The sequence below is a fragment of the Cyprinus carpio genome, chromosome A20, assembly GCF_018340385.1.
Source record: "Cyprinus carpio isolate SPL01 chromosome A20, ASM1834038v1, whole genome shotgun sequence".
Classification (NCBI taxonomy): domain Eukaryota; kingdom Metazoa; phylum Chordata; class Actinopteri; order Cypriniformes; family Cyprinidae; genus Cyprinus; species Cyprinus carpio.
The window spans coordinates 1,643,920-1,669,363 of record NC_056591.1 but is presented as its reverse complement, the minus strand read 5'-3'; the positions used below and the strand labels follow the sequence as shown (position 1 = coordinate 1,669,363).

At 35.8% G+C, this 25,444-nt stretch overlaps 1 protein-coding gene across 1 annotated transcript in view; it reads left to right on the top strand.

Moving 5' to 3' along the window:
* Window positions 1–25,444, top strand: part of LOC109076182 (cyclin-dependent kinase 19) — a 62,014-nt gene that overhangs the window by 20,631 nt on the left and 15,939 nt on the right. The window contains exons 5-11 of the mRNA XM_042777329.1: window positions 8,362–8,419; window positions 9,452–9,583; window positions 9,664–9,807; window positions 13,680–13,749; window positions 13,984–14,056; window positions 14,549–14,646; window positions 16,268–16,346. Coding sequence (XP_042633263.1) covers window positions 8,362–8,419; window positions 9,452–9,583; window positions 9,664–9,807; window positions 13,680–13,749; window positions 13,984–14,056; window positions 14,549–14,646; window positions 16,268–16,346 — 654 coding nt within the window. The remainder of the gene's footprint in view (window positions 1–8,361; window positions 8,420–9,451; window positions 9,584–9,663; window positions 9,808–13,679; window positions 13,750–13,983; window positions 14,057–14,548; window positions 14,647–16,267; window positions 16,347–25,444) is intronic.

Sequence of the window (25,444 nt, the reverse complement as noted above, 5' to 3'; positions counted from 1 at the left end):
AAACAAACAAAAAAAAGGAAACATGAAAAGAAAAAACGCCGCTAAACTGTAAGGGTCCGCTATTCTGTCACACCCGGGCTGGCGTGCTGAGTCAAGCGCTCGAAGAAGAAGGTATAATAGGGTATTTTTAATAATCCAGGTAAATCAAACACGCAACACTCAATAATCAACAATCAACATGAACAATAGCGGACGAGGAGGAACTAAACAAACAGGGCTTTTAAACACCAGGAAAGTACTCAGAGGAGTGGAAACAGGTGGGGAGTAATCAATTAACAAAACGAGGAATGGAACGGAACATGACCAAATAGGGATAACAGAAAAGGAACAAAAGATAGAATAAAGAGACAAATATAAAGAGTGACATTGAGAGGTTGTCCACATATCCTGTGAGCTTCAGTGATAGGATAAGGGGAGTAAAAATGAATATCTTAACTCGCCTGTTGTATCTGTTTCAATCGCTCCCAGTGGAAGTCCCACCAAAGCAATTCTTTGAATGGGATAAATTAATATCTAGGTATATATGGGGAGGTAAAAGACCCAGAGTGTGGTAATCAACACTTCAGCTACCTAAAGAAAAAGGTGGTATGGCTCTGCCTGTCAGGGATCTGGAAGGAGGACCCAATTGGAGAAGTGAGGAACAAGGGTTTATTGACACAACAGACCGATACAAGAGGGTAGTGAAGTGCAAAAGTGATTCCACAACAGGAACACAGTTAACAGAAACAGCTAGGGAAGGCCACTGGAACAGCTTCAGACATCAACTGGCAGAATACTATGGCAGCAGAGGGGGCGACAAGACCAGGCTGATGGAGAAGGCCACACAAGGCACCATAGAGCAGAGCTCAGATACTTGTTGACCACCAACTCTGAAGCAGACCAAGTGACAGGCAGGTAGAACCAGTGGCAGGACGCACAGGAACAGGTCAGGAACTCTAACACAAGACCAGACAGGACAAAGCTCCACAGAAACAAATTAAGGGGAAAAAAATAAAACAAAACTGATAAAGAGTAAAGTGAAAAGGAAAGGGAAGGGAACAATTTAACCAACTTAAAGAATATCAAACTAAACCAAGAATCAGGATTAGAAGAACTAAAATATTACAAGTAAAAGCAAAAAACAAGAACAAACAGATTGCCAAAACAAAGAGCTAGACAATAACATGGGACTATAAAGGACTAGACAAAACAAGGGCAAAAGACCATCCAGACAGGGAGACATGGACACATACTTAGCCACATCCACAGACAGCGACAAAGACAGTGACAGAAGGGGTGTGCGAATGACCACGAACCAGCAAACACAAAAGGGCAAGGGGCACTATAAATAAGGAGGAAAACACATGAGGAACAGGTGAGCACAATTAGACCAACATGGGTAACAAGAGGGTGTGGTAAAAAAGGAAACAAGGAGGAGGGGCTAAAGGAGCACATGGCCGAGAAAAGTCAACAAGGCCATGTGCTGACACAAGACATAGACACAAGAAATAAAACACAAAACAAACAGAGTGACAGTGCAAAACCCTGACACTGCCAAATCTTTAAAACTATTTCTGTGCAGCACAGTTACGTCCCATCTTTTACTGGTGCTCTTTTAGTTATATAGCTAAACGGAAAGACAAAGAAACAAATATACATGATCTTCAGGTTCAATCATTTATAGTAACATTCTCATTCAGCAAGTTCAAGTTCAGCATTCTGTTGTTAAACATTTCAAATTGGAGAATGAAATTGGAATATTTAGGTGGATTACTCATGATGAAGATTTTAAGTCAGGCAGGAAAGATCCAATATTTCAACAGTGGAAGGCAAGGGAAATAACAGCTTTGTGCTGTGGAATTGCAGAGGGTGAAATTAGAAGCTTACAAGACTTAAAAGATAATTTCAGACTTAGAAATTAGGATTTATTTAGATATTTTCAGTTAAGGGATTACTATAACAACAAAAAAAAGAAAAGGAAAATTAGTATAAATGATATCCACTCCCTTACTAAAATGATGATCGAAGCCTATAATCGTACACTACCCAGAATAATTTCTTCTTTATATGAGGTGTTGATGTGTTGCAGTCTTTCCTCCACATTATATATAAAATCGAAATAGGATAAAGAATTAAAGACTGAAATACCAGAAACAGATTGGTATGATATGTGGATAATACAACAAACTACTACCAGTTCACAAATATGGAGGGAATTTTCATGGAAGTGCCTTATTCACTTCTCCATAACACCTAAGATCAAAAGCAAACAAGTGTCCAGGCAGCAGGCTTGCTGGAGACAATGTGGACAGTTAGAAGCGGATCACACATATCTTTTGGAGTTGAGAAAATCCAGTCCTTTTGGGATGATGTGCAGGTAGTCATATCTTAAGTGTTTGGATACAAAATACCTAGAACCTCTTGGTTTTTATTTATGGGAAATATTAAAGGCATAGTACCTAAAAGTGACCAATATTTATGTAAGATTCTACTTGTGGCTTGTAAAAAGAAGTAGGAACTGGCTTAAAGATATTACTTTGAATTGTAAACAGTGGTTTGGGATAATTGTGGAAATCCTGTTAATCCCTAAATGCATGAATGTTTCGCCAATCATTCTTACATATTCGGGTCTTTAGCGACCCGGGCCTAAATATCCAGCACAGATGGATCTCTAACTTTTTCAATAACAAAAAACTCTCTTGATATTTTAAGAACAATTACAGAAGAAAAAATTAAGCTTATGTTGTTACTTTTGAAACTTAAAAGGGTTCAATTTGAGCAGATGATTTTACCATCGCTGTCATCGTCAGAGCGCACTTCCACAGTACATTCAGCATCTGCTATTCTCAAAACTATCGTTTTCACTGACTTCATATTCAATATTTTGATCACTGGCAGTTTATTCACCACATCCAGCATCAAATGGCAGGGACATTTATATTTCATTGCATATAGTAATTGCTCTGCAGTAAAGCCGTTCAAACCAGTTAAATTTTTGCTGATGATTTTCATTGTTTTATGCCTGCTGTAATTATCAGTGATACGTCACGTCATCATTGTGTATCAAACAGTGCCACCTTGAGGAAAAAAGATGCATTGCACGTATTGAGTCATCAGATATGTAAATATAGTTGCGCAGAAAAAAATACTTAGACATTTACATACCTCGGGTATCTAGTGACCCTATACACTTTTTACAAAAAATTAATCAGAAAACAGGCATTCTTTTCTATTTTTTTTTCTTATATTGTTTATAATGAACAGTGTTGGGGGTAACACATTACAAGTCCAACGCGAGTTACGTAATCAGATTACTTTTTTCAAGTAACTAGTAAAGTAATGCATTACTTTTTAATTTACAAGAAAATATGTTTTGTTTTGTTTTTTTTCAAAAAAAGTAACGCCCGTTACTTTTTTTTCCCCATTTATTGACTGACGAGTCTCTTGTCCCTATATTGGGAGAAACCGAAAGTACAGAGACTTTGTGTGCACTGTGTGACCATAATGTAGTTCTAGACTGAATGTGAATGTGCATTAATTCATCCCACTCGCAAAAAAACAGATTTAGAATTCATCAAAATGAATTAAAACATTGAAATGCAACCTCAGTATATGACACAAACCTGCAATAATGTTAAATAACACAAATGTATAAAAAAAAATATCCAACCCCAAATCTCACAATTGCATGGTATAACTCCCTCTAACACACCAAAACAAACACAAGTCACTCTACTAACCAATCATCCCTCCCTCTAACACACGATGACATGCACCAGTCACTTTGTGCAGCATTGGTCTGCTCACTACCTCATTCACCATGGAACTGACTTCATTCTACCACCTCATCAGTCAGTTTAATTAAAATAATTGCTCTTGAGCCCTTTGTCACTTTAATCAGACTGAATAAGCTATTTTTTATGCACTAAAAATCTTTTTATCTGCACTGTTTGTTCACTGGTTTTCACTCTATCTGCCATGTGCCTTGCGCTGCTTTTATTTAACCTTATTTTTATTTTATTTTTTTTCTATTATGTCTTTTTTACATTCCCTTATTGTATAGTTTTATCTTATATTGTATATTTGATCTAGATTTTTAGGCTCTACTGTTAGTGTTATCTGTATGCACCGGGGGTCTGAGAGTAACGCAATTTCGATTCTCTTTATGTATGTACTGTACATGTGGAAGAATTAACAATAAAGCAGACTTGACTTGACTTGACTTGAAGAACTTACATATACTTTAAAGATTTAAAAAACAAAAAAACAAAAAAGCTTTTAAAATGGACTTGGAAAAGTGGATGATATATAGAGAACAAAAACTTCCTCAGCTAAGTAAACAGTAACTGCTATAGCAATAGTTAACCTCACTTAACTGGCCTTGCTGTGCTTGTTGTTGTTTTTTTCTCTTCTCTTTAACTGGGGGGATGGTACATAGGAATGTGGATGTATGTACAAATGTGTATGTGTGTATGTATATACACGTGTGTTTATTTATATTTGTGTAAATGTGTTGATATGTATGTGTAAGTATACAACTGTACATGCTGTAGCATATGTTTGATATGTATATGTTAAACATATGATTTCTCTTATCCCTTCCTGTTAAAATTATTCTATATTCATTGTTAATCTTATAAATTAAACTAATTAAAAATAAAAGTAAAAAAAAAGAAAAGAATAGAGAAAGTAACTGCCTCAGCAGAAGTGTTAACTAACTTTCTTTGTCACTTAATGCTGGGGTATAACACAAAGCATAGTGTAATAAATGCAGAATCATTTTTAAAATGTGAAAATATAATTGAAATTGGCTAGATTTACTGTTATTGCAGAGAGGTGTCAACAAGGGTCTCTACATCTCAGTATCATCTTGTTTTGTGTGAACATTATGTTTATAAGTAACATGTTACATTATTGTGGTGCATTATCAAGTGTGCTGGTCGGAGAGTAAAGTGCAACTGTTTCTGTGATGGAAACATAAACATAAAAAGAAATGTTACTTTTCTGTGGAGAGTGTTTTGGCATCTCATCCTGTGGGCAGCGTTTAAATCCATTTTTCAGCCTTGAAATGATCGTTTTCTGGTGTCACTATTATGACGCTCTTCCTTCTTCTGAAAAAGTCGTGGTTGCCAAGGGATATAGGTTAACCATTATTGTCAAAAGGCAAAAATAAAGAAAGAATTATTAATGCATGTTTTGGGGGAGAGAGGTTGTCAGTAGTATTTGTCAATGATTATTTTTATTCAAGAAGAGTAAAATTATTTGCTCATTTGAAATTTAAAACTTGAGATACAGGTGATTTATGGACATGCAATATTATGCATTACACAGAAAAGTCTGATAAAAGCATCCACATTTTCTACATTATATGTCTGCATTTTGTGAAGGTGTGCTTTGGCTTGTTTAAAACATTGGCTAAATTTTTCAACAAATGTATGCAAATAGTTTATGTAAGGAACTATTTGACAGTCAAAGTAAGAAGAAAATAAAGTCAGATTTTGACTGTATTAGGCTTTTTTTGTTCCAGTAACTCAGTTGTGTTTGCATACAGTCTTATCTAAACTAAACTTAAATATTTGTGCAGTGTACAGCTGGTGTTAACATTTGTCAAAAGCATTAGCACACAGACTGGGACTGATATGGATTGAATCCAGTGGAAAGTGTCACACACGGATTGTGTCTGCACTGTGATGTAATCCCATCAGTCTCTAGTGTGTCGATCAATAACATACTCAGTCATTAACCCAGTTGTATATAAGAGAAATAGACATTGTTACAATGCTCAACAGCTGACTTAGAGTTGACATGAATTATAAATGGGATTTAACAGGAACAGCAGGATATTCAGTGCTTTAGTATTTATGCATTTCTTTCCTGTCCTTAGAAAATCATGTTGTGTTTAAGGGATAGTTCACCCAAAAAATGTTTCATTATTTACTTAACTTAAGTGGTAACACTTTTGATTAGGGAACACTGTCCACTATAAACTAGTTGCGTATTAACATGCATATTACTCACATATTGGCTGTTATTAGTATTTATAAAGCACATACTAATGCCTTATTCTGCATGAGCATATTTTAGATCCCTTAATCCGACCGCATACCTAAACTTAACAAGTACCTTACTAACTACTAATAATTAGCAAATTAGGAGTTTATGGAGGTAAAAACTCATAAATTGAATAGTGAATTTGTGCTTCTTAATCTAAAGTGTTACCACTTATTTTCATTCTAAACCTATATGTTGGTATTTTTTGTGTGTAAAAAAAAAAAAAAAATATTGAAGGATCTTCATGCAACTCTTTTTCATACAGCAGTGGTTGACATTAACTATACGTCAAGCTCCAGCATGTCACTTTCAGCTGTAGTTATATGGAAAAGAGATGTGTTTGATTTTCTCAGAAAATATAACAGCATATGGTGTACATGAAGGTAAATAATTACAGAATTGTTATTTTTGGGTTAACTATTCTTCTAATAGAGGCAGCATAGCTACTTTGGTGGAAACTACAGACTTGTTATATAACTCAACCACTTTTGTGTGTGTGTGTTTATGTTGTTGTGTAAAACACATTTGCTCCTATTAAGGTGGGATATGGGTTTATGGCAGGTTTAAATTATAAAATAAATGATAATGTACTACTGTCTATTTTTGTGTTCAGAAGAAGAAAGAAATGCATAAAGGCTTGCAATGACATGAGGGTTACTAAATCAAACAGAATTTTAATTTTTGGGTGAACTATTCCTGAAGTTTTTCCTATTTCATTTCAGTTTGTATAATGTCCTAGATACGTTCACACGTTTGCTTTTACATTATTGTACAGGAATGACTAGTGTCTGCATTCAGTGATATTGTGTTAAAGGGATAGTTCACCCAAAAATGAAAATTCTGTCAATAATTACTCACACTCATGTTTTTCCAAACCCGTAAGACCATTGTTCATCTTCAGAACACATAAAAATGTTTTGATGAAATCCTAGAACTTTCTGACCCTGCATAGACAGCAAGGGAATTACCACACTGAAGGCCCAGAAACGTAGTAAGACCATGGTAAAAAAAAAAAAAAAAAGTCCACGAGACATCTGTGGTTCAACTTTAATTTTATGAAGCCACGAAAATACTTTTTTGTGCACAAAGAAAACAATAATAATAATTAAATAATAAAATACCACAATCCATGCCATCCTATACTCACATTAAAAACAATAACAGAAATCAAACAGCTCCCATATTAAAAATAAAAACACCAAAGAGGGCAAACATAATAAGCAGTCCAAAAAATGACAGATTTCAGGGCTGAGTCAAACAGAGTAATCCAGATAAACAGGCAGAATATCAAGAACCAGGAAAACAAGACAAGAGAGAATGAGGATAAAAGGCATTTAGAAGAGCTGCCACAGCTTCCCTGTGAGACAGAATATGTCCATATACAAAATGGGTGTCATGGCTATATGGTTCATGCAGGTGTGAACAGATATAAAGTACTTATCAAAAGTTTGGAAACATTATGTTTTTAAAATGTTTTTAAGTCTCATCTTCTCACCAAGGCTTCATTTATGTGCTCAAGAATAAAGTAAAAACCCTAGTATTGTGAAGCAGTATTACAAAATGTTTTATGTGTATATATTGTAAAATGTTATTTATTCCTGTGATCTGCAGCTGAATTTTCAGCATTATTACTCCAGTCTTCAGTGTCACATAATCCTTCAGAAATCATTCTAATATGCTGATTTGCTGCTCAAGAAACATTTCTGATTATTATCAATGTTGAAAACAGTTGCGCTGCTTCATATTTATGTAGACACCATTTTATACTACAATTCAAATATTTGGGTGTGTGTGTGTGTTTTAATAGAAATGTTACATTTTTGCTTGTATTCAGTAAATTTACTTTACATTTAGGGATGCAACGATACAACTTTTTCCAGAACAAGGCAATACGGATACTTTTATTTTTGGTACTTGCCGATACCTGTATTTTCATTGCATTTGTAATTTTTAAAAATACTGGGTACAGAAACCAAAAGAATATGTATAATGTTAATTTATTCTACAAGGTTTTGATACTTTCACTGATCTTTTTTTCTCTATGGTACTTCATCTTTAATGTAATAGCACATTAGAGCTGCTCCATTGCAGTGGCTTAGTTCTGTAATCACAAAGTGTTTTCCTGTAATAATGTATGGAATCAATCGTTAGCCTTTACATAAATCTTGTAACAATGATGAACATATTTTCTGAAAAATAAATCACGTTTTTTATCATCTGAAATGTGCTGCGATTTATATTCCAAAGCGACTCATATAATGCAATTAACAAGGAAAACTTGCACACATTTCTGAGATAAACATATACTTTTGTGGTCTATCTGTCTTTCAGAAACCTGCCAATATCCTGGTCATGGGGGAAGGCCCAGAACGAGGAAGAGTCAAAATTGGTAAAATGCCATACTGACTACAATGGACTGCAATATAATTATCAAGATTCCCTCAGTGGAAAATGTTTTTTATTGAAGTTGCAAATTTTCAGAGAAGAAAATTAGATTTTGTGTAATTCTGCTGAATCTTTTTTTGGTTGACCCATTTGTTTTTAGGTGATAATGCCAAGGTTTAGAGAGGTTATGTGGCTGTAGGGTCAGTCTGAGCAAATGTGAAGCCCTTGTCTTACATAAGACACTATTCTGGGTGAGGACTGTTCAGGGCTGTGGGCACTATTTTTACCAGCCTGTGGAATTTGTTATTGTGTTTAGTTACACTGTGGCTTTCAATGTTATCTCGACTCCCTTGAGTATTGGAGCCACTTCATGTAAGCAGTACAGCTAATTATTTAATCTCTCATGGGTTATATGACACATGGGACAAAACCTGGCCAACAATTTCCATTAAGTTCTGAAAATAGCAAAATGTTCACTTTTATATAGATAAGATGCAGGGTTGCCAGGTCTACACAACTGGTCCTCAAAACTAGCTCAATTGCATTCATGGGGAAAAAAAATTGATACAATCACATCAAATTCTCTCCAAAAATGGTGGGGTGGGGGGTAGTTTGTCAAAACTTCTTTTCAGGGGGTTCCAGGGAGTTTCGCTTCAACCAGCAAACTAAAAAAAGCAACCAACAGCAAAAGTATAAAAGTAGCTCAATTAAGCAGGAAAACCACAGACGTGGCAACACTGATCAAATGGTCTCAGGAATGTTCTCAACCCAAATATTATATAATTTTGTTATTAAAATACTATTTCAATAATACATTTATTATTAAAATTATGATGCCACATTGTCACTTCAAGACCCCTAAAACCCACCAGTTCTTCGTATTGATTAAAATGCATACCAGCGACTGTTCGTTACTAGTAGAAAGTCTTCTCTTCCTATGTTCATGAAAAACAAAATGTATAGCTCACATAAAGCTGAAATGATCCCTGTCCCTGTGATCAGAGTATTTATGTGTTTCGATGTTTGTGTGTCTTAGCTGATATGGGCTTTGCCCGACTATTTAACTCTCCACTGAAGCCTTTGGCTGATCTGGACCCAGTGGTCGTCACATTCTGGTACCGAGCACCCGAACTACTGCTCGGGGCGAGACACTACACCAAAGCAATCGGTAAGTTATGCAATATGTGCATTTCAGGCTGTCTGTCTGCATTCTTTGTTATCTGAACTAAATATTCTTTGACTTTTTAGATATTTGGGCAATAGGCTGTATCTTTGCAGAGCTGTTGACGTCAGAACCAATCTTCCATTGTCGACAAGAGGACATAAAGACCAGCAATCCTTTCCATCACGACCAGCTAGATCGCATATTCAGCGTCATGGGCTTCCCAGCAGGTGACTGACCTTAACTTATCATATGGCCACGTCTACTCTGTACTCAGTTCTACTCTCATGAATTCATTTGACTTCTATTTTAATTAAATAGAAACATTTATCATCGGAAGACCTGAGATTTATGTTTCTTTAGATTAGGAACAAACAATTTAAAGTTTTACATTTCTTTTTCTCTCAATGATGTACTTGACTTGCCTCTTGCATTTCCCTTAAGTTTAAATATTCTACCAATTTTTCACTTTCTTTAAAGCGTGAATTCTTTCGTCCTTGTGTGGTCCCTCTTCTCACATGTATTTGAGTTGCAAGTTTGATATATTACTTGCATATATTATTGTTACTTTTTTGGGTCTTTTGTTTTAACTTGTGTGTTACATAATGTGAAGCCGAAAAACAAATCAATGAAAACGTCATTGATTTGTTGAATTAATTATTTTATTTTATGGGTTTATCTGAATGTGGTATGATTATGCCACTATAATGGTGCAGCAGTTGAACACACAGGCAGAGTAGCAGACATTATATATAGACTCGCCGATGGGAGAGTAAAGATCTGTGGCTGATATACTGACAATGAGCAAATTAAAGTATACAGACACAGATCATTTCCACAATAACCAACACAGTCTACCAAGAGCTGTGCAAATTAGGGTAAAGCTTGCAAACAAGCAGAGCCGATGATAAACAGCTGTGTCTCATCTAATAGAAACAGGTGCAGAATGAGTTAAAACCTGCTTTTTGTGGGGCGGTAAATAATGGCTCGTATACCAGGAAACTGACAGCGCAGACCTTAGTAAATCACATTGCATGATTTAAGTTCTCTCTTCCCTTAAATTTTGTGTCTGAAATGGAAATGCATATGCAGTAAAGTCAGCCACAAAAATAACTATCCACACCTTCATTTCTAAATTTTCACTCTGTGTCTTTAGTAAATGCTGACAAAAGAGGGTTTGCACTTGTACAAACTGTTAATAAATCTTGCCATTATTTAATCTGGCCTGTCTTTTGTTCTTGATTTTCTGAAAAAAAGAGAGAGAGAGAGAGAGAGAGAGAGAGAGAGAGAGAGAATTAAAGGCAGGTTCCTACGCAGTTTGGAATTTATGTAGGTATTTTTCAGGTCTGGAAAAATATGGGGAAAACAATAAAAAGAATAAAGGAAAATATGGAAATATGTTTGTGTTTCCAGACTATGGTCTCTATTCTGTTTTCTAAAATATAAAATGCAGAATTTCTCCAAATAAATGTATAGTCGTGGCCAAAAATATTGGCACCCTTGGTAAATATGATCAAAAAAGGCTGTGAAAATTCATCTGCATTGTTAATCCTTTTGGTCTTTTATTTAAAAAATTCACAAAAATGTATCCTTTCATTGGATAATAAGAATTTAAAATGGGGGAAATATCATTATGAAATAAATGTTTTTCTCTAATACACATTGGCCACAATTAATGGCCCCCTTTTATTACATACTTTTTGAAACCTCCATTTGCCAGTTTAACAGGTCTAAATTTTCTCCTATAATGCCTGATAAGGTTAGAGAACACCTGACAAGAGATCAGAGACCATTCCTTCATCCAGAATCACTCCAGACCCTTTAGATTCCCAGCTTCTCCTCTTCAGTTCACTCCTCTCATTTTCCGTAGGGTTCAGGTCAGAGGACTGGAATGGCTCTAGCAGAAGCTTGGTTTTGTGCTCAGTAACCCATTTCTGTGTTGTTTTCGAGGTTTGTGTTTGGGTTATTGTACGGTTGGAAGATCCAAACATGGCCCACTATAAGATTTCTAACAGAGTCAGTCACTGATTTTTTTATCTGTTGGTATTTGATAGAATCCATGATGCCATGTATCTAAACAAGATGTCCAGGACCTCCAGCAGAAATATAGGCCCACAACATCAAAAATACAGCAGTATATTTCATTGTACACATGGGGTACTTTTTTTCTCTGTGTTCACCAAACCCATCTTGAGTGTTTGCTGCTAAAAAGCTCATTTTTTAGTATCATCTGATCATAGAAGCCATTCCCGTCCCGTTCCAGTCATGACTGATAACTGAATATGCTTTAGTTTGTTTTTGAATGAGCTAGGAAAATTGTTCTTGTAACCCTCCCAAACAACATGTGGTGATGTAGGTTCTGTTTGACAATTTTTCTGAACCAGAGACTCAACTATTTTCTGCAATTCTCCAGCTGTGACCCTTGGAGAGTCTTTAGGCACTCAAACTCTCCTTCTCTCCGCACATTAGGACGATATAGACACACGTCCTCTTCCAGGCAGTTTTGTAACATTTTCTGTTGGTTGGAAATTCTTAATTATTGCCCTGATGGTGGAAATGGGAATTTTCTTTTCTCTAGCTCTTTTCTTAAAGCTACTTCACTAATTTGTGAAGCTCAATTATCTTTTGCTGCACATCAGAAATATATTCTCTGGTTTTTCTCATTGTGATGGATGATTAAGGGAATTTGGGCTTTGTTTTCCCTCCTCTTTATATTTCTGTGAAACAGGAAGCCAGAGCTGGATGATTTCATGTTTATAATCATGCTGGGGAGTGCTCAAAATTGTGAATATGAATGGGAATATACTTCTGAGATATTTTACTCATAAGAATTTATAGGGGTGCCAATAATTGTGACCAACGAATATTTGAGAAAAACATTCATTTCATAATGATATTTCCCCTCCGTTTTAAATTCTTATTATCCAATGAAAGGATACATTTTTGTGAATTTTTAAAATAAAAGACCAAAAGGATTAACAATGCAGATGAATTTTCACAGCCTTTTTTGATTATATTTACCAAGGGTGCCAATATTTTTGGCCACGACTGTATCATACAAACAGAGTGGTTTTCATGAAAAAGTGTGGAAGCATATCAAACAAAATCCTACATTTTCATCTGAGAAGAATTATGAATTTTTATAATCTGGTGTCGCCATTGCCCTGTGCTTGGTGGATTTTTAGTGTCATTCCTTTCCTGATGGATCATTTTGTGCTGAAAAGTACATTTTTTAGAATTATAGAAACAAATTTGTATGGCTTATGTAATTAAAACTAACATTCAAATTGAACTTTTCTTCATTCAGACTTGTTTGTAGTAGTGTTGTTAAAAGTACCAGTATATTGGTACCAATTCAGTACTGAAATCTTAAATATGTAAATATGCCTCTGTGTAGGAACCCTGAGTTATCCACACAACATAAACGTGTGTGTGTCTCTCTGAATGATACATGCCTTATAGGCAGTATTATTTTTATGTTATTCTATTTTTTTTTTTTTTTCTGTATGATTAATGCTTAGAAGTATGTTAGGTTAAGGTGTATTCAACCACCTTGCACTTGCATCTAAAACTAAGAATTTGAAGCAGAGTGCTTCTGAAATACTCTCATTGAATCCAGGTTGGGATACAGGTAGGGTAATGGTTAGAGTAGGGTCAACAGTGTAATTACAGGTGTAATGACTGAGCTTTATTTTACAGAACTTGCTCTTAGGTGTACTTACAGTATACTTACCTTAGAAAGCTCTGGGTAATATAAGGGATCTACATGAGTTAAGGTTAGGTTCAGGGGTCGGTTGAGGGGTAGTCTATTTATTAAGACGTTATTGTAGTTGCTATAATAAGTACATGTACATGCAAGACTGTATAATAAAGAGCTAGCAGTGTCACCATAAACAATGTAAATGCAGATGCTTTAATTGTAAGTACAATGTAACAAATGCACCCAAGAATTGCATCAAATGCATAATTTTCAATGTAAGTATGTAGTAGTTAGAGACACCTGACAAGTGAGTCCATGTGCTATTATTAGTCCGTATTTGGACTTGTAGCATTGTAAAATGTCACTGTGCACTATTATATTATGTTTATGTGTAATTCCTAGATAAAGACTGGGAAGATATCCGGAAAATGCCAGAATATCCGACCCTACAGAAAGATTTCAGAAGAACCACGTGAGTGCGGGGCTCTGTTCCAGAGTAACACCAAATGTATTCTCAACAGCAAAAGCAAAATGAGTGTTGATTTTCTGTCATGGTTTATATTTTTTCGTGTGAGTGTTTTCTAGCTCTATATACAGAAGAACTGCAAGACAGTTCTGTTCTGTTTGAACATGGCTTACTATGTATGTGTATAATATTTTGTGTAAAGATGTGCATATATAGTGTTTCTTTTGATGTGTTTTACAGATATGCCAACAGCAGTCTAATTAAATACATGGAGAAACATAAAGTCAAACCAGACAGCAAAGTGTTTCTACTGGTGAGTCTATTGTACACTTGTTTCAAATTGTATATGAAATCAACTTTTACTTATATAAAAGGGATACAGTACTGTGCAAGACACATTATATGCTTCACAAAAACAACAGTTTTAAGACGGTTACTTATTTAAATCATTTGCTTTAGTGTTGGAGTAGGAAATTTCAATTTTAGACATCCCTCTTGCAAATATTGCAAAAATCCAAGAGTCATTCTTTGATTACTTGAAGACATATAAGCAATTTTGTTACATTAAATTTTTTTTTTTTTTTTTTTTAAGTTTTGTAAAATAAATAGTTATTTCATCGATCTGTTTGTTTTATATCTGTTAGTTACACTATTGAACGGCTGCATGTAGTGTCCATACATCCATTGCCCGATCGTGGCTTACTGGACTATTCAACAAATCACTCAGTAAAGCCCACCAAGTCTATTATGTGAATCTGCACATCTTTCCCACAGTAATTAATCTAATCTAATCTAATCTAATCTGCTCCAGAAATTGCTGACTATGGACCCCACCAAAAGAATCACTTCTGAGCAGGCACTACAGGACCCATATTTCCTGGAGGACCCCTTACCTACATCCGAGTAAGACTCATTCGACACACACACACACACACACACACACACACACACACACATTTAGATTCATGCTGAGTAATCTCAATGGAGAAATCTTAACAATCAAAATATGTGGACACCCAAACACCACACCTATATGTGATTGTTCAACATGTAGTTTCAATACAATTAGCATTAATGAATAGTTGATCCTCCCTAGTAGCTTCTCACTGTAGAGACAAGGCTTTGGGTAGTTTCTCCAATTCAAGACCATCAGTGAGCTCAGACATAGTCTCTTGGTGATGGGTTCCGGCTTTCATTCAGTGTTCAATTCATATTCAGTAGGGTTTAGGTTTGAGCTTTGGTTTAGTGTTCTACACGAGTCTCAATGGATCATTTTTATAGATATCACATTGTGCACTTTCAAGCTGTAAGCGAAAAAGTACCCTAATTCTTTAGAGCAGGTGTTTTCAACCTGTGGGACACTCCAGTTAATTCAGAGGCATATCCTCGAGCAGCCTATTTATGAATACAAGCTAGCAAATCTTTAGCCTTCCACTAGGGGGCAGTCTGATTAGTCCCACTGCTAATCAGTCGACTCGACATTTAGAGCAGCGTTGGCTCGAGTATCAGTCACGCTTATTGACAGTGTAAAGCGGGATTTATACTTTCGCCTGGCTCTGCTTCGTTATCCTCCACTGACTGCGCGAGCACCTTCCCAAACGGACGAGGCTTTTATACTTGTCGTGTTCACCGTTGTACTATTCTTTGAAATAACGGGGCGACGAGGAGTAATTGTCCTCTAAAACCGTCGGGAATCACCAGTGAGAAGAAGTCATTTGCCTGTACATTTGCCTGTGAGTTGATGAATTAATACTTCCTTTATGTACAAACTTAAAACAGTCTTAAACTATTGGCTTTATTTCGCGTCAAACACAAGACAACTTTAAGCAAATAGTGTTTAAATAGTATCTAAATTAATTCTAATTTTATTTTTATACAATAAAAATAAAACTTACTTCAAATAAAAAGCCTTGGACAAACTATGCAAAAAAACAACAACATTGTTTTCCATCACAAAGCACCTGATGGAGTTTGAACTTCACATTAAACTGCTTCTGTTTCACACAAACGCCGGCACAGACGTGCATGTTCGGCTAGAATCGCCCTGAACTCGTGCAACTTCAGATGCGGAGCTGTGCGGTAAGTTACAAAAAATACTGTGCAAATGAGTTTGCGCGCACTCAAAGCGAACTTCCGGCAACACCCTGATGATGTCATATTTTCCATGCGCACCCAAGCGAACTTGTGGACGCGTTGAGTATAAGTATAGGGTTGCTTGGGGGGGGGGTAGGGCGAGTGCCCAAAAAGGTTGAAAACCCCTGCTTTAGAGTGTCATTCAGATTAGATTGCATTAAGATTTGCCTTCACTGGAATTTAGCCTAACCCTTTAATTAGAAGAGGGTGTCTGCTTGCTTTTCACTCTGTAGCATACCACAAATATTTCCTGTTTTTCCTCTTTCGAACAGCTTATAGCAGTTAAAACATGATCCAAAGTCGCTCACCTGTTATTTGTATGTGAAACAGTTGTAGTTCTTATAAAAACTGCTTTAATGTTTTCTTTGTGTGCATGTGTGTGTGCTTTTAGTGTATTTGCAGGATGTCAGATTCCCTACCCCAAACGAGAGTTTCTAAGTGAGGATGAACCAGAGGAGAAAACAGAGAAGGTAACAATGGCTGATTTAGAAACTTAAAGGTGCCATAGAATCAGTGTTGGGTAAGTTACTTTTAAAAAGTAATTAATTACTATTACTAATTACATCATCAATATTGTATTTAAATTACTTTACTAATTACTCTGTCTGAAAAGTAACTTAGTTACTCAATAATTAACTTAATTATTCAAATCGCTAATTAGGCTACATCTTAAAATCCCTATAAACCTTAATAGAAATTAAACTCTTTATTATTTCAATTTGAGTCAAGCATAGAATAGTTTAGCCTTTTAGCTCTAAAACAACTGTAATAATTAAACATTTTTATTAAAAAAAATGTAACCCTCATTGGTTAACAAATAGAAATACTCTGAATAATAACATAATTGAATAACAAAAAAGCTTAAGAAAAGTTAAATAATAAATTTCAGTTTGGCAAGATGTTCAGGAAAAGCCCAAATAGTAAAATCCGTACAGGTTAGGGCGGTTTAATTAATCGCATTCGATTGTCATGCGCATCTTGTCAGTAAAGCCGGTCCCGTGATTATAAGTAAATCACCATCACCTGCTTTCAGATTGAGCGGCTTTCACTACACAGAGCCGTATTTCACTGACAATTAGGCTAAATCGCCCTCATAATCCCAGATGAATCGCATTTGATTTCAGGGCGATATCGCCTAGTTTGTCAGTGAACTACGGCTCTGTGTAGTGAATGCCGCTCGATATTAAAGCAAATTAACTACAAATAATACTAACCACTTTACTGACCAGATGCGCATGACAATCGAATGCTATTAATTGCACAGCCCTAGTATAGGTTTATGTAAAAATAACACGTTAATGTAGGTAAGTATAAATTATATAAATTATCTTCTCTACTGAATAAAGCCGTGTCAGATCGTGCTGTTCTTCTGAAGTAAAATGATGAAAATTAGACGAATCTTGATTAAAAAAAAAAAAATGTATATCTATTTTTTTTGTATCTAGATGAGGGTGTTTGCGTGCAGGTTGTGAAGCAGGTTAGACTGCGTATAATGAGCTCACATACGGGAAAGACTGTACATCGCTTTAGTTTCATACGGATTACATAATCAGAGAATATTTGTTTTAGATTTTTAATTAATTCAATTTGAAAGTAGACACTTCAAGCTTTTAGATAGGCCTACGGGAAAGACTGTGCCTCACTTTAGTTTCATATGGATTACTCAGATAATATTCATTTTCGATTTGAATTCGTTCATTTAAAAGTAGACACAAGCTTTCTATAGACATATTAGACACTAGACGCTGCATTCAATTTTATCTTTAGATGGTAAATTTAGAGTTCAAATTCAATATTGATTTTAGAACTGCTGAAATGATTTACTGTATGTAAAGCAAATACTTTATAAGTAACTGTAATTAAACGCAATACACCCAACACTGCATAGAATGCATTGATACAATATTTTAAATTGTTCTCTGATGCTTTATTAAGTTTTATCGTAAAATACCCCACAGATCATTTTTTATAGCTTGTTGAAATTGCCACTTTTAGGGTATAAGCCAAAAGGCGCTGTTTTTTGTGTATGTCCCCTTTAAATGAAAATGAGCTGGAGCTCCCACCTCCCTTTTCACAAGAGGGCGGATCTTCAAGAGCTCATGCTCGCGGGCATACCACCAATGTTATGGTTTAACTGGTGGGGACCTTGTTACTGACCTTTTTTTTCTGGGACATTTGCTTCGAAAATTAAATTTAACCACCGTGTCCTCAGTGGTCTATGGAGACTCCTATGTACGTTGGTGCATCCCAACACATGACACTTTTAATGGCTCTTTGGCGCTGACATTGTACCTCCAGCATCTACAGCAAGAAAACACTAATGGCGGACCGCAGCTTCTCACTCAGGGCTGTGTATATGCTAATAGGGCAGATATCTACACAATTTTTATGAATAATTTACATAATAAAACAACATAGTAGTGAGAAATCTGGAACTGCTAGTGTGGAGAGACTGTTTATGATTTATTGAGATTATAAAACAATGAGTGGGTGGATTTTTACGATTATAGGCTGGTTGTTTTCACAGACTGCGGCCACACAACTGTGTTCAAACACCTTATCAAAGTGATTTTTGCATTCTGTAGCACCTTTAAGTTTTGCGTCTAGTTCTAATTAGTTTTTTTCAGATGTGGTCTTTAGCACTGAATTTCCACGCTGTAATTTTGCAAAGAATTAAATCAGATCCTTTTGTTTAGACATTGTATTTGGAATCCTACCTACATTGGTTGTTAAAGTTATGACTTAAACGTCAGAGCAACGAGAAGAAACAAATGTGAAGTAGACTTGACATCAGTGTTCAGTTCAGCTCTGGTGCTAACCCATGAACTGTACCCGAGTCCCTTTAATATGACTGCTAGGGGTGTAAATCGGATGGTTCGTCACGATACGATATGATATCGATTCTCATACCCAGCAATACGACATTTTCCGATACCTCAAAAAATTCTACGATACGATTACGATTCGATTCGATACAGGAGAATATTGATCGATATATCAATATTTTGATATTTTATATCTATTTTAAACAACCATCTACATTTTTATTAACTCACAAATACAACCAAAATATATAACAAGAACATTTATTTGAAAATTTTACATTCTGTACCTCAGTTGGGACATTCACAACAAAAAAATAGGCCTACACATTTTTTTAAATAATAAAGATAATAAACAATTGGAAAAACAATTCTGGCTGCTACTATGGGCTCAGTGCTAAAAATCTTTTCTACAGATAACCAAATTACAAGCAATAGCACTACAATACAAGCATAACTACAATACAACAAAGACACAAGTTCAATAAACAGTGCTTTTCAGGTTCTTCAGCTCAGTCAAAAATAAATTTTCAGGTACGCTACAGAAATGTAATAGGCTAATCAAATGTAAAATAACTGCACAGTCTTCACTCTATAAATTAAATATAGATGAATCATTTCTGATGTTATAATGGTTATTTAGTCAGAAGCAGTGAGCACTTGTATTTATCTTTGACAGCATTAGATTTATTATTAGTTTGCTTTCACTTTAAGAACCAAGCATGGATTTAATATACTGATACACGCGCCTTTTCTTTCTCAACTGTTTACGTTAAGACATGCCTAACCGACTGTGTTTACTAGGATATTCGTCAAAATGCGCATTTTGATTTAATTTTGTCTGTATTTATTCATCCATGCACAAAAAAGCGGAAGAGAGCTCAATTTAGTATTGTAGTTGGAAAGTGTTTTGTACAAAAATGTTAATAAATCCATAAATAAAATCTGATCTGACCATTCAAACTGAAACAGATTTTCAAAAATCTGATTTCAAACTACATTTGAATGTGGTGTAGATAATGTGTGGGGTATATTTGCTTTTTAGACAACCAACCACTGAACTCATTTGAGTCGCACATGAAAAAAAAATCAGCATTTTGTTGCCTCTCTGCTGCCTGCCATAGGAGGTTAGTTAATACAGTGGGTTATTGTAAGTATAAGCAGCTTTGATGCTCACTTTGCCAAAGTTGTAGGTCTGAACACTGCAGAGGACATTGTAATCTTGAGCAAAGCACTTTGATACTCTATGAAAATTGTCCCATTAAAAAGTACTGCAATACATCTGCTAACATGACTGTTTTCTTACTGTTTTCTAATTCTAATGTTATTCATTCCAGTGGAACTAAGAGGGAAGCGGAGTGTAGGGGTAGGAAAGAGGGAGCAGCAGAGCAAGAGCTCAGATAGCAGTGCTGTTAAGCTGTGCATTTGGGCAGTGAAGGATGAAATGTATCCAGGCAAAAGGCAAACAAATGCAAACAAACAAACACACACAGCATAAAATAACCATCTCATGTCTGCAATGCTGGAGTGAGCCAATATTTACTTTAACATTTAGTGGCTTTGGCCACACCATATAACGTTCATGCAACTGCTGCTTTTCTGAGAAGCACAATTTCAGGATGGCTGTGAGTGTATTTGAAGGAATGAACCTTGCAAACACTTTGAACCAATGCATCCATTATTACAAAGACGTGCAGACCCAGATTGGGTTCCTACCACACAAAAGCCCTGGTTTACAAAAGGTTTGTGTGTACAAAAACATGCACACACTTGACAGTACACAAAAAAATGATCTAATAATACTAGTCTACTTAAGATTGTGTCTTTTATTCCCTTGTGTCATTTTCGGTGGGTTTCTATGTAACTTGGGACATTTCCCCATTTATACACAAAACACAAGACTTTGTTATTGCATACCCAGTGCATTTATGTCAGTATTAAATTATTTAATGTTTGCAATTTGTTCAAAACTAGATTTAATTAATAAAAACACATAACTAAGCTTTGACAGTCTCAAACTATTGCAGCTCGGCATGTCAACAGAGATCGTAGGATGTTTTTACAAATATTCTTAGCCTACACAGGACTCTTGGATATTTTACAGCAACTGATCCAGTTAGATTTTAGAGTCAGAAATATGACTTTTTTAATTAGTGGTTGTTTAATATATTTTTTTTGCTTATGTCTTCAAGATTAATTATATATGATATCACACTGTTTAATTTAAAGGTAGTTAATAACACATGCACAGTTTCATAAATGTAGATTTATTTTACATAATATTTACTACAATAAAATCATTTTAGAATAAATCCATTAGAAAAATAAATAAATAAATAAATGGTGCAAGAAATAGATTTATTCTTTAGATAACTTACAATTCTGTAATTATAGCATATTTCTTACTTCACATAGTCAAACTGTCATGCACAGAGTACATGTGTTTTATGCAGGCTACACTGTATGCTCTTAAAAGATATCAGAACTCAAAATATTGAGGTAATCATTTTTGATTTTTAAGCTTGATAATTGCACTTAAAATAATCTTTACATTCTTTGCTGGCCTAGTGGACCCAATGTAAAAGAAAGAAAGCTCACAAAAAAAAAATAAATAAATAAATGAAGTTCATGTAAATTAAGAGAAACAACATCCAAAAGCGTCCAACCAGAAAAACTATTCAGCCAATGCTGCTAATTAAAAAAAAAAACAAAAGTAAAAATTGGTCAACATTTCAGGCATGGAATAAAACCTGAGGTGTGCAATACTGCTTTTTCTGTTTGTTTGTTTGTTTTTTGGTTTAGTTCTGAGTTCCTTGTTTAAGTTGATCCAGTTTCCTTTGTTCCCATTTTCCCTCCACTCATTTGTTTCCATAATTACTCATATAGTTCTCACCTGTTCTGATTCTCTTAATCATCTGTCTATTAAAGCCCTCGGTTTTAGTCAGTTCCTAGTCTTGAATTGTTTGTTAAGTCAAGTCAAGTCACTTTTATTTATATAGCGCTTTTAACAATACAGATTGTATCAAAGCAACTGTACAGCATTAAACAATAACATAGTGTGTCAATAATGCAAAATGACAATAGTAAACACTCAATTTTCAGTTAAATGCAGTTCGTCATTGAATTCAATGATGTCATCGTCCAGCTCAGTTCAGTTTAAATAGTATCTGTGCAATTGAGTCGATGATTTTGCTGGAAATTAAGTGTCCCCAACTAAGCAAGCCAGAGGCGACAGTGGCAAGGAACCAAAACTCCATCGGTGACAGAAATGGAGAAAAAACCTTGGGAGAAACCAGGCTCAGTTGGGGGCCAGTTCTCCTCTGGCCAGACGAAACCAGCAGTTCAATTCCAGGCTGCAGCAAAGTCGTATTGTGCAGAGGACTCAACTGGTTCCTGTGGTCTTGTCCCGGTTGCCGTCTAGGGGCTCATCTAGTTGTCCTGATCTCCGCTGACATTCAGGACTGTCGAGGTCCTCTCTAGGTGCTGATCCACCATCTGGCCTGGATACGTACTGGATCCGGGTGACTGCAGTGACCATCTGATCTTGATACAGACTGGATCTGGTGGCTACGGTGACCTCAGAATATAAAAGAAACTGACTAATATTAGCGTAGATGCCATTCTTCTAACGATGTAGCAAGTACATTGGGTGTTATGGGAAGTGTTCCCGGTTCTGGTTGTCCTAATTAATGCAGCCTTTAAATCCTTTAATGGATTTTAATATTAGAAATGTGTTAGTGTGTTATGTGTAAGCCAGGTTAAAGAGACGGGTCTTTAATCTAGATTTAAACTGACAGAGTGTGTCTGCCTCCCAAACAATTTTAGGTAGGTTATTCCAGTAGTTTGGGAGCTAAATAGGAAAAGGATCTGCCACTCGCAGTTGATTTTGATATTCTAGGTATTATCAAATTGCCAGAATTTTGAGAACGCAGCGGACGTGGAGGACTATAATGCAATAAGGGCTTGTTCAAATACTGAGGTGCTAAACCATTCAAGGCTTTATAAGTAATAAGCAAGATTTTAAAATCTATGCAGTGTTTAATAGGGAGCCAGTGCAGTGTTGACAGAACCAGGCTAATATGGTCATACTTCCTGGTTCTAGTAAGAACTCTAGCTGCAGCATTTTGGAGTTTGTTTACTAAGCGTGCAGAACAACCCACCCAATAAAGCATTACAATAATCTAGCCTTGAGGTCATAAAGGCATGGATTAACATTTCTGCATTTGACATTGAGAGCATAGGCCGTAATTTAGATATATTTTTGAGATGGAAAAATGCAGTTTTACAAATGCTAGAAACGTGGCTTTCTAAGGAAAGATTGCTATCAAATAGCACACCTAGGTTCCTAACGGATGACGAAGAATTGACAGAGCAGCCATCAAGTCTTAGACAGCGTTCTAGGTTATTACATGCAGAGCTTTTAGGTCCTATAATTAACAACTCTGTTTTTCAGAATTTAGCAGTAAGAAATTACTCATCATCCAGTTTTTTATATCGACTATGCATACTGTTAGTTTTTCAAATTTGTATCTTCGGGCCGCCAAGAAATATAGAGCTGAGTATCATCAGCATAACAGTGAAAGCTAACACCATGTTTCCTGATGATGTCTCCCAAGGGTAACATGTAAAGCGTGAAGAGTAACGGCCCTAGTACTGAGCCTTGAGGTACTCCATACTGCACTTGTGATCGATATGATACCTCTGCGTGTCGAACGCAGCACTAAGATCCAATAGCACTAATAGAGAGATACAACCACGATCAGATGATAAGAGCAGGTCATTTGTAACTCTAAGGAGAGCAGTCTCAGTACTATGATACGGTCTAAATCCTGACTGGAAATCCTCACAGATACCATTTTTCTTTAAGGAGGAATATAATTGTGAGGATACTACCTTTTCTAGTGTCTAGGACAGAAAATGGAGAATCGAGATCGGTCTATAATTAACTAGTTCTTTGGGGTCAAGTTGTGGTTTTTTGATGAGAGGCTTAATAACAGCCAGTTTGAAGGTTTTTGGGGACATATCCTAATGACAATGAGGAATTAATAATAGTCAGAAGAGGATCTATGACTTCTGGAAGCACCTCTTTTAGGAGCTTAGATGGAATAGGGTCTAACATGTTGCTGGTTTAGATGATTTAACAAGTTTATACAATTCTTTCTCTCCTGTAGTAGAGAATGAGTGGAACTGTTCCTCAGGGGATCTATAGTGCACTGTCTGATGTGATACTGTAGCTGACGGCTGCATGGTTAAAAATTTATCTCTAATAGTATCGACTTTAGAAGTAAAGTAGTTCATAAAGTCATTACTGCTGTGATTTTGGGAAATGTCAACACTTGTTGATGCTTAAATTTTCGTTAATTTAGCCACTGTATTGAATAAATACCTGGGGTTATGTTTGTTTTCTTCTAAAAGAGACAAAAAGTAATCAGATCTAGCAGTTTTTAATGCTTTTCTGTGGGATAGGTTACTTTTCCGCCAAGCAATACAAAATACCTCTAGTTTTATTTTCCTCCAGCTGCTCTCCATTTTCCGGGCTGCTCTCTTTAGGGTGCGAATGTGCTCAATATACCACGGTGTCAGACTGTTTTCCTTAACCTTCCTTAAGCGTAAAGGGGCAACTGTATTTAAAATGCTAGAAAAGAGAGAGTCCATAGTATCTGTTACATCATCAAGTTGTTCTGAGGTTTTGGATATGCTAAGGAATTGGGATACATCAGGAAGATTACTTACAAAGCAGTCTGTTTTGTGGTAGAAGTGATGGTTCTACCATACTTGTAACAAGAAGTAGAATTTTACAGTTTTAGCTATATGAATTTTGCACAAAAAAAAACAATAAACTGAGATATCATCGCTTGGTTGCATAATTTCAACACCATCAACATCAATTCCATGTGACAGTATTAAAACTAGAGTATGATTTCGACAATAAGTAGGTCCTGAGATGTGTTGTCTAACCCCAGTAGAGTTCAGAATGTCTATAAATGTTGATCCCAAATGCATCTTTTTCATTATCAACATGGATATTAAAATTACCAACAATTAAAACTTTATCTGCAGCCAGCACTAACTCGGATGTAAAATCAGCAAACTCTTTAATAAAGTCTGTATGGTGCCCTGGTGGCCTGTATACAGTAGCCAGTACAAACATCACAGGGCATTTATCATTAACATTTGTTTCTCTGGATAATGTTATATGAAGCACCATTACTTCAAACGAGTTATACTTGAAGCCTGCCCTCTGAGAAATCCTGAAAACATTGTTATAAATTGAAGCAACACCTCCCCCTTTACCTTTTGGACATGGCTCATGTTTATAACAGTAATCTTGGGGTGTAGACTCATTTAAAATAATGTAATCATCAGGTTTTAGCCAGGTTTCTGTCAAACAGAGCACATCTAGATTATGATCAGTGATCATATTATTTACAAGAAGTGCTTATCATAGAAAGGGACCTGATATTCAATAAGCCAAGCTTTATCATTTGTTTATCTGTATTGCATCTGTTTTTTTATTTGTTGAACCTCAATTAAATTGTTGCTCTTAAATTGGTTTGGACGTTTTTTGTATTTTCTAGTTCGGGGAACAGACACAGTCTCTATAGTGTGATATCTAGGTGAAAGAGTCTCTATGTGCTGAGAATGAACTGACATCTGTGATGTGAGGCGGCTAGCAGACGGTCGGTTTAGCCAGTCTGTCTGCTTCCTGACCTGGGCCCCGGTTAGTCAAGTACAAACTCTAAGAC